This window comes from Pelodiscus sinensis, chromosome 15 (genome assembly GCF_049634645.1).
Source record: "Pelodiscus sinensis isolate JC-2024 chromosome 15, ASM4963464v1, whole genome shotgun sequence".
Lineage (NCBI taxonomy): Eukaryota > Metazoa > Chordata > Testudines > Trionychidae > Pelodiscus > Pelodiscus sinensis.
In genome coordinates, this window is record NC_134725.1 from 664,903 (window position 1) to 680,934 (window position 16,032).

At 50.7% G+C, this 16,032-nt stretch overlaps 1 protein-coding gene across 1 annotated transcript in view; it reads right to left on the minus strand.

The window, feature by feature from the left end:
* Positions 1-16,032, minus strand: part of LOC102451575 (citron rho-interacting kinase-like) — a 358,679-nt gene that overhangs the window by 55,456 nt on the left and 287,191 nt on the right. The window contains exons 27-30 of the mRNA XM_075897800.1: positions 7,231-7,335; positions 5,268-5,437; positions 4,098-4,178; positions 3,743-3,878 (exon numbers count right to left, since the gene is read on the minus strand). Of these exons, the coding sequence (XP_075753915.1) occupies positions 3,743-3,878; positions 4,098-4,178; positions 5,268-5,437; positions 7,231-7,335 (492 nt within the window). The remainder of the gene's footprint in view (positions 1-3,742; positions 3,879-4,097; positions 4,179-5,267; positions 5,438-7,230; positions 7,336-16,032) is intronic.

Consider the following 16,032-nt stretch of genomic DNA (forward strand, 5'->3'; position numbering starts at 1 on the left):
TCCCCAGTTACTTCTATCCCAAATACATAAACAACTTTTTTCAAAACAAAACATGTTTTTATTTTGTCTGCAGGGAAGGGGGGCTGTAGGGGGGAAGGGAGGGGTTGTTGTAGGAAAGGTAGAAAGGGGCAAGGCACAGGCCCCTAGTGGGGAGGCTCTGGGGAGAGTTACTGGGGACTTTGAGAGAAACTCTCCCTCGGGGCCTCCCGGATGTGCACCCCCACCTGATGGGCCTGCCAGATGGCAGCTGTGCGCGGATGCTCAAAGGCCCGTCCCTCCTGGCCAGCCTCTGCCCCCCACCCCGGAAGGAAGGCCTCCCTCTTCCTCTCCATGATGTTGTGGAGCACACAAGCAGCAGATATCAGCTGGGGGAATGTTCTGGTCCTGCACATCCAGGCGGTTCAGGGGGCACCTGAACCGCGCCTTAAAGCGCCTGAAGGGGCATTCACCCTGCATGCGGGCCCTGGAGAGGCGGCCATTGAACCAGTCCTTGGTGGGGTCCAGGTGTCCAGTGTATGGCTTCATAAGCCACGGCATTAGGGGGTAGGCCATATCCTGCACAATGCACAGTGGCATCTTAACGTCCCTGACCCTGATGTTGTGTTCGGGAAAGAAAGTACCAGTCTCTAGCTTCCAGTAGAGGCTGGCGTTGTGGAAGTCGTGGGCATCGTGTGCCTTCCCCGACCAGCCTACGAAGATGTCTGAGCCCTTGGGAGATCCCCTCCCCCCACAAACACCCCAGGAGCCACGCCCTATGAAGCCCACCCCCGCTGTAAGGCTACGGGAGGGTGGGACTGCAGAACCCCCCATGTACGGGGCTTCCCCCCGCCACCCTACCCCACCCCCTGCACCCCCAAACCCCCCTTTCCTTAGGGTCTCCATTTCCAGTACTACCCGCCCCCCCAGGGACTGCAGCCCGAGAGCGCTATACCTGCATGATGAGGGCCCTGACGGTCGACTTCCCCACACCAAACTGGTTTCCCACGGATCGGTAACTGTCCGGTGTGGAGAGCTACCAGATGGCAATGACGACCCACTTCCCCAGGGGGATGGCGGGTTGCATCTGGATGTCCTGTCTTGGGAGGGTAGGGCCGAGCCAGGCACACAGCTCCAGGAACGTCTCCTTCCTCATGTGGCAGTTTTGGAGCCACTGCTGGTTGTCCCACCACTCCATCACCAGCCGGTCCCACCAGTCGGAACTGGTGTCCAGCCGCCAGAAGTGTCACTGCACCATGGGGTACAGTTGCAAGGACATTGCTCCCGCACACAGGCAGAGGTTCTCAATGATCAGCTCGGAGTCGAGCTCATGCAGGGCCAGGAGGGCAGCCTGCACAAACTGCATCACAGCAGCGTGGGGCCATCGCGTGCCCAGAGGCAGCTCCGGCTCTGTGGCAGGGAGTGCTGTGGTGTCCTGAAGCAGGGCAACCAAAGCACCCAGTGGAAATGCTTTGCTGTCCCTCAGGGTATGTCTACACTACCCTCCTAGTTCGAACTAGGAGGGTAATGTAGGCATACCGCACTTGCAAATGAAGCCCGGGATTTGAATTTCCCGGGCTTCATTTGCATAAGCGGGGCTCCGCCATTTTTAAATCCCTGCTCGTTCGAACCCTGTGCCGCGCGGCTACACGCAGCACGAACTAGGTAGTTCGAACTAGCGGGGATTTAAAAATGGCGGAGCCCCGCTTATGCAAATGAAGCCCGGGAAATTCAAATCCCGGGCTTCATTAGCAAGTTCGGTATGCATACATTACCCCGCTAGTTCGAACTAGCGGGGTAGTGTAGACATACCCTCAGAGAGGTAGCAAGCAAGCAGAAGAAGCTGAGAAAGGGCTGTCCAAGGGGGTCCCTTTAAGCTCGCTTCTGGAAACAACTGCTGACCTAATGACTTGCCTGAACTGATTTCAGGTGGCCTTAAATGTGAGATAGTGTCCAATCTGTGTGGAAGCTATCTTTCGAAATAGCACATCGCTATTTTGTTGTGCTTTTTGCGTGTAGACGTTCTATTTCGAAATAAGCTTTTCCAGAAGATCTCTTCCAGAAAAGCTTATTCCGAAAGAATCTTGCAGTGTAGATGTACCCAAAGAGCAGGACCAAGAGCTAAGCACCACTGGGAAAGTATATTGCTCCAATTAGCATGCATACTGATGGACATAAAAGCAGAAGACGAAAGCAGTGCTACTTATATTACATGGGGTAGCACTGTGGGACCCTCCCTTAGAGCATTAGAGGGTCATGGTAATGCAGATCCTGGGACAGTGGTGCCCAACCTGTGGCCTTTCAGGACAACTGTTAAAAACGAAGAAAAAATAATGTTGTTGATTAAGAATTGAAAATGTACTTCCTGCGTTAGGCCTTGTAATTTTTAAGCTATGTGTCTGCATCAGCTCCATTACTTCAGGGAGGCAATAAAAGACACCACCACCCTGGACTGTCACCCACCTACCTCTTCCCAGGCAGCCTCCAGAACAGGGGCGGGCAATAATTTTCAGAAGGGAGCCACTTCAGAAATTTCTGAAGCGGCCCTGGGCCACCCCAGAAGAGGCAGGGGCCAGTAGACTTCTTGTACTCCCTCCCCCCCCCCGGCCCCCGATTGGCCTGGGGTGGGAGAGCGTGAGACGTCTTTCCCCTCCCTTCCTTGTCCCATAGAGAGAAATGCCAGCTGTTTTAACACAACTGGCAGTTCCCTCTAGGTGCCTAGTGGGAGGAGACCTTGCACACTCTCCCTGCCCCCAGGCCAATCAGGGCCCGGGGGCGGGAGAGCATGTGAAGTCCCCTCATCCCGCAAGAGCACGCAGCAGCTAGAGAGAAACCCTGGTATTAAAACAGCTGGCATGTCTCTCTAGCTCAGGGGTGGGCAAAGGGCCCTCCGTGGGCTGGATCTGGCTTGACAAGCTGGTGGATCTGGCCCACAGCTGCCCTGCCACTCCTCCACCCCCAAGCCAATCAGGGGGCAGGGGAGCATGTGGTGGCTAGAGACACACGTGCACTCCCACTCCTCAAGCCCTGATTGGCGTGGGGGCAGGGGAGCGTCAGGGTGGCTGTGCGCCAGATCCACCAGCTTGGCAGTCCAGATCCTGCCCACGGAGGGCCCTTTGCCCACCCCTGCTCCAGAGCAACTCCATTAACACACTAGGGGCACGCTTTGCAGCTGCTGTTCCCTCTCTGATTCTGGTGCTCAGCAGATTTCTGTTGCTGCATGGGAGGGAAGGAAAAGGAGAGCTGCTCTCTCTGTTCCATTGTTCTCTTCCCTCTCCTAAACTGTGGATGCCTCAGAAACAGCAGGACAGGATCTTGATTGGCTCTGCCTGAGCCTACGAGAATGGCTCCTCTCCCCTGTACAGACCAGAGTAGTCCAGGAGAGGTGTGGGAATCAAAAAATGTTTATGGCTGATTCCAATGACAGCACTGAACCAGCATTATGGTGGTTCTGATAATCAGAATGCTTTTATTTAGGTGCTAAATATAGATTAAGAACCCTAACTTTAGAAACTTAGGTAAAAACAGAGAGCATGTGCAGAGATACTGTGAACATTACTTCATTCATTAGTGTACATGAGAATCTAAGATGATACTCTGATAAGCACCACAGAAAAGCTATACATAGGAAGTAGAGCAGAACCCAGGGAAAGTAAGTTCCACTGACTTCATGCTGTACAGAGTTTCCCATTAACCTTCACAGTCTCGAACATTTATCTGAAAACTTCCTCAAAAGCCAGAAGCTGCCATCTTCCTACCATCATACCTGCTATCATAAGCAGCTTATCCAGATCCTTTATGAGGTGAATTTGGAAAACAGCACCCAGTCCTGGAATGCATGTTAAGGAATTTTTCAACACATTCAGGGCATAGAGACCTTCCTCTGTACCAACAAGTACAACCTATAAAGACAAAAATTGAATAGTCAGCACTGTATAAGAAGAACACAGAAATGCTCCAGGACTAAATTTAACTCATGCACAATACCAGCCAATAGCAAATGGAACCCAACCACCAGGTACAAAAGGCAACAGATTCCTATTTAAAAGTCTGGCTACACGTAGTCCATTCATGCAAGGTATACAGTGACCAGTTTGAGTGTTGTGCACAAATGTCATCACCTGGTCACTGAAGGGCATTGTGCAATTTATATCCAAACGGTCTTCCCCCTCAAGCTTCAACAGAGAATTTCCAAGCAGCTTCTGTAAGTGACAAAAAGAAAATTCAGTATGATTAACTAGGCAAACACAAATCAAACACTTAGACAAGGTTTAGCACTGACTCACAGCAACCTGCATTTTCCTTATTCAGAAGAGCTAGCATGTACAAGCACATCTCAAAACTTTAACGCACATTATTGCCTCCAGACTCATGCTGCATGGATTGTAACTAACACTAAATAACGTATCACTATCTGAACTGCAAGCATCTGCTGACGCACAGCATTCAGCAGTGGAAAAGTAGAGTTAAGCAACATGAAATGTCTCTCAAACCTGTTGGGATCCTACTGGCAAAAATGAATAAGCTGTGAGATGCCAAGATACAGCTATTATGAAACTGAGGGCACAAACATGCATGTCTCTATTTGAGCACAAGCAGAAAGGAGGTTCTAAGACAGTTACATCAGTCTATTAGTAATACAGAGGTTAGCAGAAGGTTCATATACTAGCTCATTACGGAGTGGCACTGAAGTCCCTTCATGAAACATAGTCATGCCAACACTTACTTGAATGGGGAACTTTTGAGAAGTGATAGAATTTAAGAAATCCCGGTGTGTGTCAGTCCCCACAAAGTGGTTAGAAAAACTAAATTGAAACTTCCCAAAGAAAGACTGCCAATCAATGTAACATTTGGGAAGTTAAGAGAGTTCTAATTAATATCCTGGACTACTGCTGCTAGTCAGACTTCCATTGTCTCTGTACCCTAAATTTGAATCTACGATGCCAAAAAGCACAATCTCCCTGTATCAGGAAGAGTTATAGAGTTTCAGGCTTGTTCTAAATGAAACAGTAGTGAGACCACTTGCTATTTTTGTCAGGAATAAACAGCTAACAAATCACAAAGAGGAGAAAAAAAATAAGCCTTTTTCTGAGATTTGCTCTTTTGGATCTGAAAGAAGGCATCAATCTCATTGTAAACCATGGTTCACAGTATTCCTATTACATGACATTAATGACAAATAATATTAACTAGTTTAACTTCATTTCAAACTCAGCACATCTGATACTAAGAAAAAAATATTTCAAAATGGTTCCCTCCATGAATATGTAATGAAATCTATTTTTACTTACAGCATCAGCCTCAGCTTTTTCCCTGGAAACTCTCCCTCCTGCCACTATTGACTCCAAAGCAGTGACCCAGTGCTGCTTATCAGGGAAAGTAGGTGCTAGTAAGTAGAGCGTCCTACCAGGCCAGCATGTGGTGTGTGGCTGAGACTCCACCTTTAGTATATATGGCACATCTAAGGTGTTACACAGATAGAACAAAATTGGGATGAGCACATGGAACTATTTCACCTGGCTTAAATTAGCATCCTTCATCTTTGTCAGCAAGGATGTCACCATAACAGGATTTTTACTGCTACAATTTATACTATCAGTAAAGATGGGCTTTTCCATTCCAGGTACTGCAGACTAGCTACTAAAGCTTAAGATAGCATTGTGCGTATGGTTTCCATCTTTCTGTCTAAGTAAAGATTAACTATCACCTTTTATTCAGAGAGGAAGCGAAATGTCAGCTACAACAGAGAAGGTCCTTTTTAAAAAAAAGTCCTATGACGACTGAAGCAATCCCTGATAAGTATTTCTGCACTATTCCACAGTGTATGCTTCCCCTAAGCAAGTCACTAAGGCTATGTCTACACTGCACACTTATTCTGAAATAACAGAGTGCGCATCTACACAGCAAGCGTAATTTCAAAATAATAGGCTTCTTACTCCGACTCATGGTAACCCTCATTTCACAAGGAGTAAGGGAAGTCGAAGGAAGAGTGTTCTTCCTTTGACTTCCTGCTGTGTAGACAGCGCCAAAAGCTGAAATAAGATATTTCGACTTCAGCTACGCAATTAACGCAGCTCAAGTTGTGTATCTTTACTTTAGCTTGCAGTGTAGACGTACCCTCCGTGATCTCTTCCATGTCTGTCTTGGTAGGAGCAGGGCATGTGATCAGGGCTTAAGCAACACAAGAAGACAGTCTCTTTTCTTTAAACGTTTTTTCAATAACCTGTATTAAGAAACAGTAATGTTCTTACTATTGATAGCTGAACTCTGTACTCTATAATATTAACCCGAAAAGAGATATGATCTTTAAGTCAGTTCAATTCCATATATACATAATCAGTAGCGTCTAAGGGTATGTCTACACTAGCCCCCTAGTTCGAACTAGGGAGGCTAATGCAGGTGACTGAAATTGCAAATGAAGTGCGAGATTTAAATATCCCGCGCTTCATTAGCATGTTCCCGGGCGGTTGCCATTTTGGAAATTGACTAGCCTGGAATAACTTCCTGCGTCTACACACGGCAGTGAAACGGGAGTTCGAAGTAAAGCCCTAACTCGAATTAGCTGTTATTCCTCCTGGAATGAGGTTTAACAGCTAATTCGAATTAAGGGCTTTACTTCGAACTCCCGTTTCACTACCGCGTGTGGACGCGGGAAGTTATTCCGGGCTAGTCAATTTCCAAAATGGCAACCGCCCGGGAACATGCTAATGAAGCGTGGGATATTTAAATCTCGCACTTCATTTGCAATTTCGGTCACCCTCATTAGCCTCCCTAGTTCGAACTAGGGGGCTAGTGTAGACATACCCTAACTGATTCCATGTGCCTTATATTTTTTTTAGTTAAAGGGTTATTGCTAGAACACAGGAAAGACATGCACGTTGAAAACTCAGGTGGTGGAGGGCACAGAAGGAAGTAGTCTATATGAACTCTATTTAAAAGTGCTTTATAATAACTTTATAAAGCCACTCTAAAGTTTACTTCTATTTGAATGAAAAAGTACCTCATTCACAGTTCAATCATCGGGAGAGAAGCAATCAACTTTGTGGGTTCAATGCTAAATGTCTGAACTATTCACAAGGCATACCTAATTGAAATAGAGGTAACCTCAGAAAGATTTATGATGTTACAGAACAGCAGTTTAAAAGGTTAACTGCAGAATGATATCTGTTCAACCACAGTTAACTACTGGTGGATGCCAAGCCATACTCGTGGATCAGTTGAAATCCATTCTACCTCAGCTACACTGATTCCCACCTGTCTTTGCTGTATTTGTAAGTTCAGTAGCTCCTACAGCTCCGTGAACAGTCACATCTCCATCAGGAAGGCACAGCTCAAACTCTTCCACAGGCCGCTGTCCAGCTTTTGAGAGAAGGGTAAGGGACATGAAAAATGAATGAGAACAAGACAAAGAAACAAGAAAATAGCGGGGAAATAATGAAGAACTGGAGGAAGGAAGTGGATAGAACATTGTATTTTTCATAGCTGGAGCACAAGGTTACTTCTAATTTTTAAAGAATGTAAGGCTAATAAAAATCCTGAAGGGGGGATGTGACGGGGCAGCCGGTCTCACCCCGCTGCCCCGCACTATCAGGAGCGGCGGGGGAACCGCGGGGGAGCCCGAGACCGCTCCGCCCGCAGCGGACACGGCCGTGGCGGTGGGGCCGCAGCCCGGACCGGCGCGCCTAGATGACGTCACCCGCGACGTCACCCCGGGACTCCCGGGGAGCGGGATGATGCAGCCGGGGGCAGAGCCTAGAGGGGACGCGAAATGGCGGCCCTTTCAAAAGGGCCAGGAGGAACAGGAGGCGAGGAGGGAGCCGGAGGAGCCGAAAACCCCCGTGGAGGCTCGGAGGCGGCAGCGTGCGGTGAGTCTCTCACCACGATGGGGGATTAACTGACTCAGACCGGGGAGAAAAGGCCCAGGGCAGGGCTGCGGACCCCGTGAATGGAGGGTTAAGGGGTCTCAACCCCCTCCATTAGCAAGGGAGAGCTTCCCCTGCCTGAGGGCCCTGGGCTGGGACTCGGAGAGAGGGAGGGCCCGGGTCCCCTCCCCGGTCACCCCGTGCGACCCATCTTGCGACTGGCCCGGCTGCTATACCAAAAGGCGGGTCAGTGGCCCCTCGGTACGAGGGGACTGTATTGCCCCCCCCGAACTTGGGTCGGGTGCAAAAGACCAATACATTACACGTGGTGGAGAATGTGGGGAGTGACCCCGCCCCTGAGGTAAGGGGCGTAGGGTACCTCAGTAGGAGGCTTGGGGGGAAAAAAAGGAAAAAAAAACGGGCTTGGCTCGAGCACGTTAACAAATCGTTAATTCCCTGAGCAGAAACATGGAGGTGAACAAAATCCTCGAGTGGCTGGTGGAAAACCAGAAGCAAATGCAGCAACAGCAAACCCAGGCATTGCAGCAAATCCTGGACAAATTTCAGGAGCAGCAGGGACGAATGGTCCAAGGGCTGCGAGAAGCCCCAACAGGTACGGGCGCCATGGGCAGTAGACCCTCCGGAATGGGGAGCGCAGAAGCTATGGTGGGCATGCAGCTGCCAATTCGTCTGGCCAAATTGGGGCCGGAAGACAACCCCGAAGCCTTCCTCGTGACATTTGAACGGGTGGCCACAGCCGCCAAGTGGCCGCAGGAGTACTGGGCGACCCTCCTAGCCCCCTATCTGTCCGGGCCGGCGCAACTAGCCTACCGGGGAATGGCAGCCCGAGAGGCCTTGTGTTACTATAAAGTGAAAGAGGCCATCCTGGACCAGCTCGGAGTCTCGCCCGAGACATATCGCCAAAGGTTCCAGGAGGCACGCTACGAGCCACGGGAGCGACCCAGGGTGGTGGCCCAGCGGGTTAGAGAGGCGGGGATGAGATGGCTCAAGCCTGAAAACAAATCCGGGGTACAAGTGGCCGAGACGGTGATACTAGAACAATATGTAAAGATTCTCCCGGCCGAAGGCCAGCGGTGGGTGCAGCGGCACCTCCCTGAGACACTGGAAGAAGCCATAACCCTGATGGAGCGTTTCCTCGCCGCGGAAGGGTCCGAAGGGGCCCGGCCCAGGAGTGCAGAGAGAGACACCCGGGGGGGCCTCCACCGCCGTGAACGGGAGCAAAATCCCAACCCGTCTCCAGCCGCAGGACCTCCTTAAGCCTGGGCCCGGAAAGGAGACTAGCCCCTCGGTGGAGCCACCCGGAGGGGCCGATGCCCAGCATGGAGAGACCTCACCCCGAGCCGGAGAAGAACCCAAGGCCCGAGACCGGAATCCGTGGGGCGTGTTTTCAGTGCGGCCAGGAAGGGCACTACAAAAAGGACTGCCCGCTCATGGACTGAACGTTCGGACAAGGGCCCGCAGGGAAGGTAAAGGGGGGGGGTAAATGGGACAGAGCACAAATAACACATGGGATACGGGTGGACGGACGGCGGGTAAGAGCGGTGCTAGACTCGGGATGCGGCCAAACGATAATAAGGGCTGGCGTCCTTAAACCCCGTAAGCCCAGGGGCCCCCGAGTATACATGCGGTGTGTCCACGGGGACATCCACTCGTACCCCACAACACGGGCGGTGATCGACGACGGTCAGGTGAAAGGCACTTGTGAGGTGGCAATCGCGCCCAAACTGGCTTACCCCGCATTACTAGGAAGAGACTGGCCAGGGTTAGCCCGCTTACTGAGTGACTGGGGGCAAACGCCGGGGAATCCGAAGGGGGAAATGCAAGATGGGCAGGTCCTAGTGGCCCACGGAGAGGAAGTGGCAGGACCATCGGCCGAGACCGGGCCCCAGCCAGACGTGCAGGCAACGACACCCTACCTCGGGTTAGACGAGGGGGACTTCGTGTCTCTACAGCGAGAAGACCCGACCCTCCGCAACGCATGGGCACAGATAGGGGCGGCGGAGGAAAGGGGAGGGCAGAAGATCCCAGGGCCCCGCTTTGAGGTACACCAGGACCGCCTGTTCCGTGTCACCCCCGGGGAAGCAGGAGGGGAGGAGAGGCGGCAGCTGATCGTACCCCGACCATACAGGTGGAAAGTAATGGAGTTAGCCCACGACCACGCCTGGGCGGGCCACTTGGGAACTGAAAAATCGCAGCAACGAATCCTTCAGCGATTTTATTGGCCGGGGGTCTATCAAGATGTTAAAGACTTCTGTGCCTCTTGTCCCCAGTGCCAGCAAACTTCCACATCCAAGGTACCTCCAACGCCCCTCATCCCTCTCCCCATCATGGGGACCCCATTTGAGCGCATCGCGTTGGATTTGGTGGGACCGCTAGAGAAGTCGAGTCGGGGGCATGCATATATTTTAGTCATTATTGATTATGCAACCAGGTACCCCGAAGCGGTCCCCCTGAGGAAGGCTACGGCCACCGCAATAGCAGAGGAGCTGGTAAGGGTATTCTCCCGAGTGGGGTTACCAAAGGAGTTGTTGACTGACCAGGGGACTAACCTAACATCCAAAGTAATGACTGAACTATGTAGACTCCTCCAGGTGCGGAAGCTCCGAACATCTGTTTACCATCCCCAGACGGACGGGCTCGTGGAACGTTTCAACTGGACACTAAAAGGGATGTTACGTAAGTTCCTCGCAGACGACCCCCGGGACTGGGATAAGCTGTTGCCCGCTTTGATGTTCGCAGTTCGAGAGGTACCCCAAGCGTCACTCGGGTTTTCCCCCTTTGAGCTACTGTACGGGCGGCGCCCCCGGGGGATCCTCGACCTGGTAAGAGAGGGGTGGGAAGAACAAGTAACCCCGGCCCTTGGGGTAGCGCAGTATGTAGAGAAATTACGAAAAAGCCTTCGGGGCCTGGCCAAAGGGGCACGCGAGAATCTCCTGAAAGCCCAGGAGGGGCAGCGGGCCCATTACAACCGTAAGGCCCAGGCCCGGACGTTCGCACCAGGGGACCCCGTATTACTATTACTCCCAACGGGGGAATCCAAATTACTGGCCCGATGGCAGGGACCTTTCAAAGTGGTGCGGCAAGTAGGTCCAGTCGACTACGAAGTCTTAATCAATAGCAACCGGAAGGAAACGCAGGTTTATCACGTAAATCTGCTAAAAAAGTGGAACCCCCGGGAAGCCCTCCTGATCAACCCCCGACCCGCCAACATCGAATTCGGGCCCTGGGGAGAGCCAAAAATAGCCATCGATCAGGCCCGGATCGAGGAGACGCTTTCGGAGACCCAGCGGGAACAGGTGAAACACACGCTGCAACAATTCTGCAACACGCTGGGAGATGGGTTGGAAATGGGGGCGACTACGGCCTATAATGGCAAGGAGAAAGGAGGGTCAGGGCACAACAGGGAGGCAAGATCAAATCAGTATCTTAGATGCCTATATACAAATGTGAGAAGTATGGGTAATAAGCAGGAAGAACTGGAATTGCTAACCAATAAATACAACTATGATATCATTGGTATTACAGAAACCTGGCGGGATGGGACGCATGATTGGAATGTTGGTATGGAAGGGTACGGCTTGCTCAGGAAGGACAGACAGGGAAAAAAGGGAGGAGGGGTTGCCTTGTATATTAAAAATGTACACACTTGGACTGAAGTGGAGATGAATGTAGGAGATAGCTGTGTAGAGAGTCTCTGGGTTAAGCTAAAAGGGGTAAAAAACGAGGGTGATATCATGCTAGGTGTCTACTACAGGCCACCTAGCCAGGTGGAAGAGGTGGATGAGGCCTTTTTTAAACAATTAACAAAACTAGCCAAAGCCCAAGATTTGGTGGTGATGGGGGACTTCAACTATCCAGACATATGTTGGGAAACTAACACAGCGGGGCACAGGCTATCCAATAAGTTTCTGGACTGCATTGGAGACAACTTTCTGTTTCAGAAGGTTGAAAAAGCTACCAGAGGAGAAGCTGTTCTGGATTTGGTTTTAACAAATAGGGAGGAACTAGTTGAGAACTTGAAAGTGGAAGACAGTATAGGGGACAGTGATCATGAAATAATAGAGTTCATGATCTTAAGGAAAGGTAGAAGGGAGACCAGCACAATTGAGGTAATGGATTTCAGGAAGGCAGATTTTGATAAGCTCAGAGAACTTGTAGGTAAGGTCCCATGGGAAGCAAGACTGAAGGGAAAAACAACTGAGGAGAGTTGGAAGTATTTCAAAGGGACGTTGTTAAGGGCCCAAAAGCAAACAATTCCGCTGTGTAGGAAAGATAGAAAATATGGCAAAAGACCAGCTTGGCTTAACAGGGAGATCTTGCATGATCTCAAAATAAAAAAGGAGTCCTATAAAAAATGGAAACTAGGACAAATAACAAAGGATGAATATAGGCAAGCAACACGGGAATGCAGGGGCAAGATTAGAAAGGCAAAGGCACAAAATGAGATCAAACTAGCTACAGGCATAAAGGGAAACAAGAAGACCTTTTATAAATACATTAGAAGCAAGAGGAAGACCAAGGACAGGGTAGGCCCACTGCTTAGTGAGGAGGGAGAAGCAGTAACAGGAAACTTGGAAATGGCAGAGGTGCTTAATGACTTCTTTGTTTCGGTCTTCACTGAGAAGTCTGGAGGCGTGCCTAACGTAGTGAATACAATCAGAGAGAGGGTAAGTATAGAAGATAGGATACACAAAGAACAAGTTAAAAATCACTTAGGAAAGTTAGATGTCAGCAAGTCACCAGGTCCTGATGAAATGCATCCCAGGATACTCAAGGAGCTGATAGAGGAGGTATCTGAGCCTTTAGCTATGATCTTTGAAAAATCGTGGCAGACAGGGGAGATTCCAGAAGACTGGAAAAGGGCAAATATTGTGCCCATCTATAAAAAGGGGAATAAGAACAACCCAGGAAACTACAGACCGGTCAGTTTAACGTCTGTCCCAGGGAAGATAATGGAGCAGGTAATTAAGGAAATCATATGCAAACACTTGGAAGGTAATAAAGTGATAGGGAATAGCCAGCATGGGTTTGTGAAGAACAAGTCATGCCAAACTAATCTGATAGCTTTCTTTGATAGGATAACGAGCCTTGTGGATAAGGGAGAAGCGGTGGATGTCATATACCTAGACTTTAGTAAGGCATTTGATACGGTCTCGCATGATATTCTTATTGATAAACTAGGCAAATATAACTTAGATAGGGCCACGATAAGGTGGGTGCATAATTGGCTGGATAACCGTAGTCAGAGAGTTGTTGTTAACGGTGCTAAATCCTGCTGGAAAGGGATAACAAGTGGAGTTCCGCAAGGGTCTGTTTTGGGACCCGTACTGTTCAATATCTTCATCAATGACGTAGATATTGGGATAGAGAGTACGCTTATTAAGTTTGCAGATGATACCAAACTGGGTGGGGTTGCGACTTCTTTGGAGGATAGGAACATAATTCAAAATGACCTTAGCAAGTTAGAGAAATGGTCAGAGGTAAACAGGATGAGGTTTAATAAAGAGAAATGCAAAGTGCTCCACTTAGGAAGGAACAATCAGTTCCATACATACAAGATGGGAAGCGACTGTCTAGGAAGGAGCATGGCGGAAAGGGATCTAGGGGTCATAGTGGACCACAAGTTGAATATGAGTCAACAGTGTGATGCTGTTGCAAAAAAAGCAAATATGATTCTAGGTTGTATCAACAGGTGTGTTGTAAGCAAAACTCGTGAAGTCATTCTGCCGCTCTACTCTGCACTAGTTAGGCCTCAGCTGGAGTACTGTGTCCAGTTCTGGGCGCCACATTTCAAGAAAGATGTGGAGAAATTGGAAAGGGTACAGAGAAGAGCAACAAGAATGATAAAAGGTTTAGAGAACATGACCTATGAAGCCAGACTTCATGGACTGGGCTTGTTTAGTTTGGAAAAAAGAAGATTAAGGGGGGACATGATAGCGGTTTTCAAATATCTAAAAGGGTGTCACAAGGAGGAAGGAGAAAATTTGTTCCTCTTGCTTTCTGAGGACAGGACAAGGAGTAATGGGCTTAAAGTGCAGCAGGGGAGGTTTAGATTGGACATTAGGAAAAAATTCCTAACTGTCAGGGTGGTCAAATATTGGAATAAATTGCCAAGGGAGGTGGTGGAATCTCCCTCTCTGGAGATATTTAAGAACAGGTTAGATAGACATCTGTCAGGGATGGTGTAGACGGAGCTTGGTCCTGCCTTGAGGGCGGGGGGCTGGACTCGATGACCTCTTGAGGTCCCTTCCAGTCCTATGATTCTATGATTCTATGATTCCAGGGGGTATTGACCAACTGGCCGGGACAAGCCCAGGGGATATGCCACGACATTATAACCGAACCAGGTAAGGTGGTGTGCGACCACCTGCGACCGTTACCGCGTAAGTTATGGGGTGTGGTGTAGGAGGAGCTCCAAGCGATGTTGGAGTGCGGGGTGATCCAGGAGTCACGAAGTGAATGGTGGAGCCCGATAGTGTTGGTACCGAAGGCAGACGGATCCACCTGATTCTGCATTGACTTTCGCAAGGTAAACGCTATCTCCAGGTTCGACGCGTACCCCATGCCCCGCATAGATGAGTTGTTAGACCGATTGGGAAGGGCCCGCTACCTTTCAACCATAGACCTTACGAAGGGATACTGGCAGATCCCCCTTCCCCTGGGGCCCAAGCAAAGACGGCTTTCGCCACTCCGTTCGGGCTGTATCAGTTCGTGAATATGCCCTTCGGCTTACATGGGGCCGCGGCCACCTTTCAAAGGCTGATGGACCATGTCCTGAGGGACCACCAAGAGTATGCTGCGGCTTACATAGATGACATTATTATCTTTAGCAGCTCCTGGGAGCAGCACTTGGGCCACATAACAGCCGTACTGGGGGCGCTCCAACAAGCGAACTTGACAGCCAACCCAAAGAAGTGCCACTTCGGGAAAACAGAAGTGTCCTATCTGGGATATACGGTGGGACGAGGGCAGCTTAAGCCCCTACTGGGTAAAGTTCAAGCAGTACAGGAGTACCCCGTCCCCACCACGAAAAAACAAGTACGCCAGTTCTTAGGGCTGGCCGGCTACTATCAGAGGTTCGTGGACAATTTTGCTTCAATAGCCGCCCCCCTGACCGATCTAACAGGCAAGGGGCAACCACAACGTGTAAGGTGGACGGCGCAATGTGACGCGGCCTTTAAAAAGCTGAAATATGCATTAACTCACGCCCCGGTGCTAATAAAACCTGACTTTAACAAACCGTTTATTCTGCAAACAGACGCATCCGACCTCGGGGTGGGAGCAGTGCTAGCCAAGGAGGAGGAAGGGGAGGAACACCCAATATTATACCTGAGTCGTAAGCTATTCTCCGGGAAAGGGGATACACAACAATAGAAAAAGAGGCCCTAGCCCTTAAGTGGGCCATTGACTCGTTACGCTATTTTCTTCTAGGCGGCGAATTCACCTTGGTAACGGACCACGCGCCCCTGCAATGGATCCGAAGCATGAAGGATACGAACCCTCGGATACTAAGATGGTATCTAAGTCTGCAACCGTATCAATTCACAGTAAAACACCGATCTGGCACCGCTAATGCGAATGCAGACTGTTTATCGCGGGTACCAGAACGAGAAAAGGAGGGGGTGGCGGGGCTAGGAAAGGATTTAAGGGGGGAGGTGTGTGACGGGGCAGCCGGTCTCACCCCGCTGCCCCGCACTATCAGGAGCGGCGGGGGAACCGCGGGGGAACCCGAGACCGCTCCGCCCGCAGCGGACACGGCCGTGGCGGTGGGGCCGCAGCCCGGACCGGCGTGCCTAGATGACGTCACCCGCGACGTCACCCCGGGACTCCCGGGGAGCGGGATGACGCAGCCGGGGGCAGAGCCTAGAGGGGACGCGAAATGGCGGCCCTTTCAAAAGGGCCAGGAGGAACAGGAGGCGAGGAGGGAGCCGGAGGAGCCGAAAACCCCCGTGGAGGCTCGGAGGCGGCAGCGTGCGGTGAGTCTCTCACCACGATGGGGGATTAACTGACTCAGACCGGGGAGAAAAGGCCCAGGGCAGGGCCGCGGACCCCATGAATGGAGGGTTAAGGGGTCTCAACCCCCTCCATTGGCAAGGGAGAGCTTCCCCTGCCTTAGGGCCCTGGGCTGGGACTTGGAGACAGGGAGGGCCCGGGTCCCCTCCCCGGTCACCCC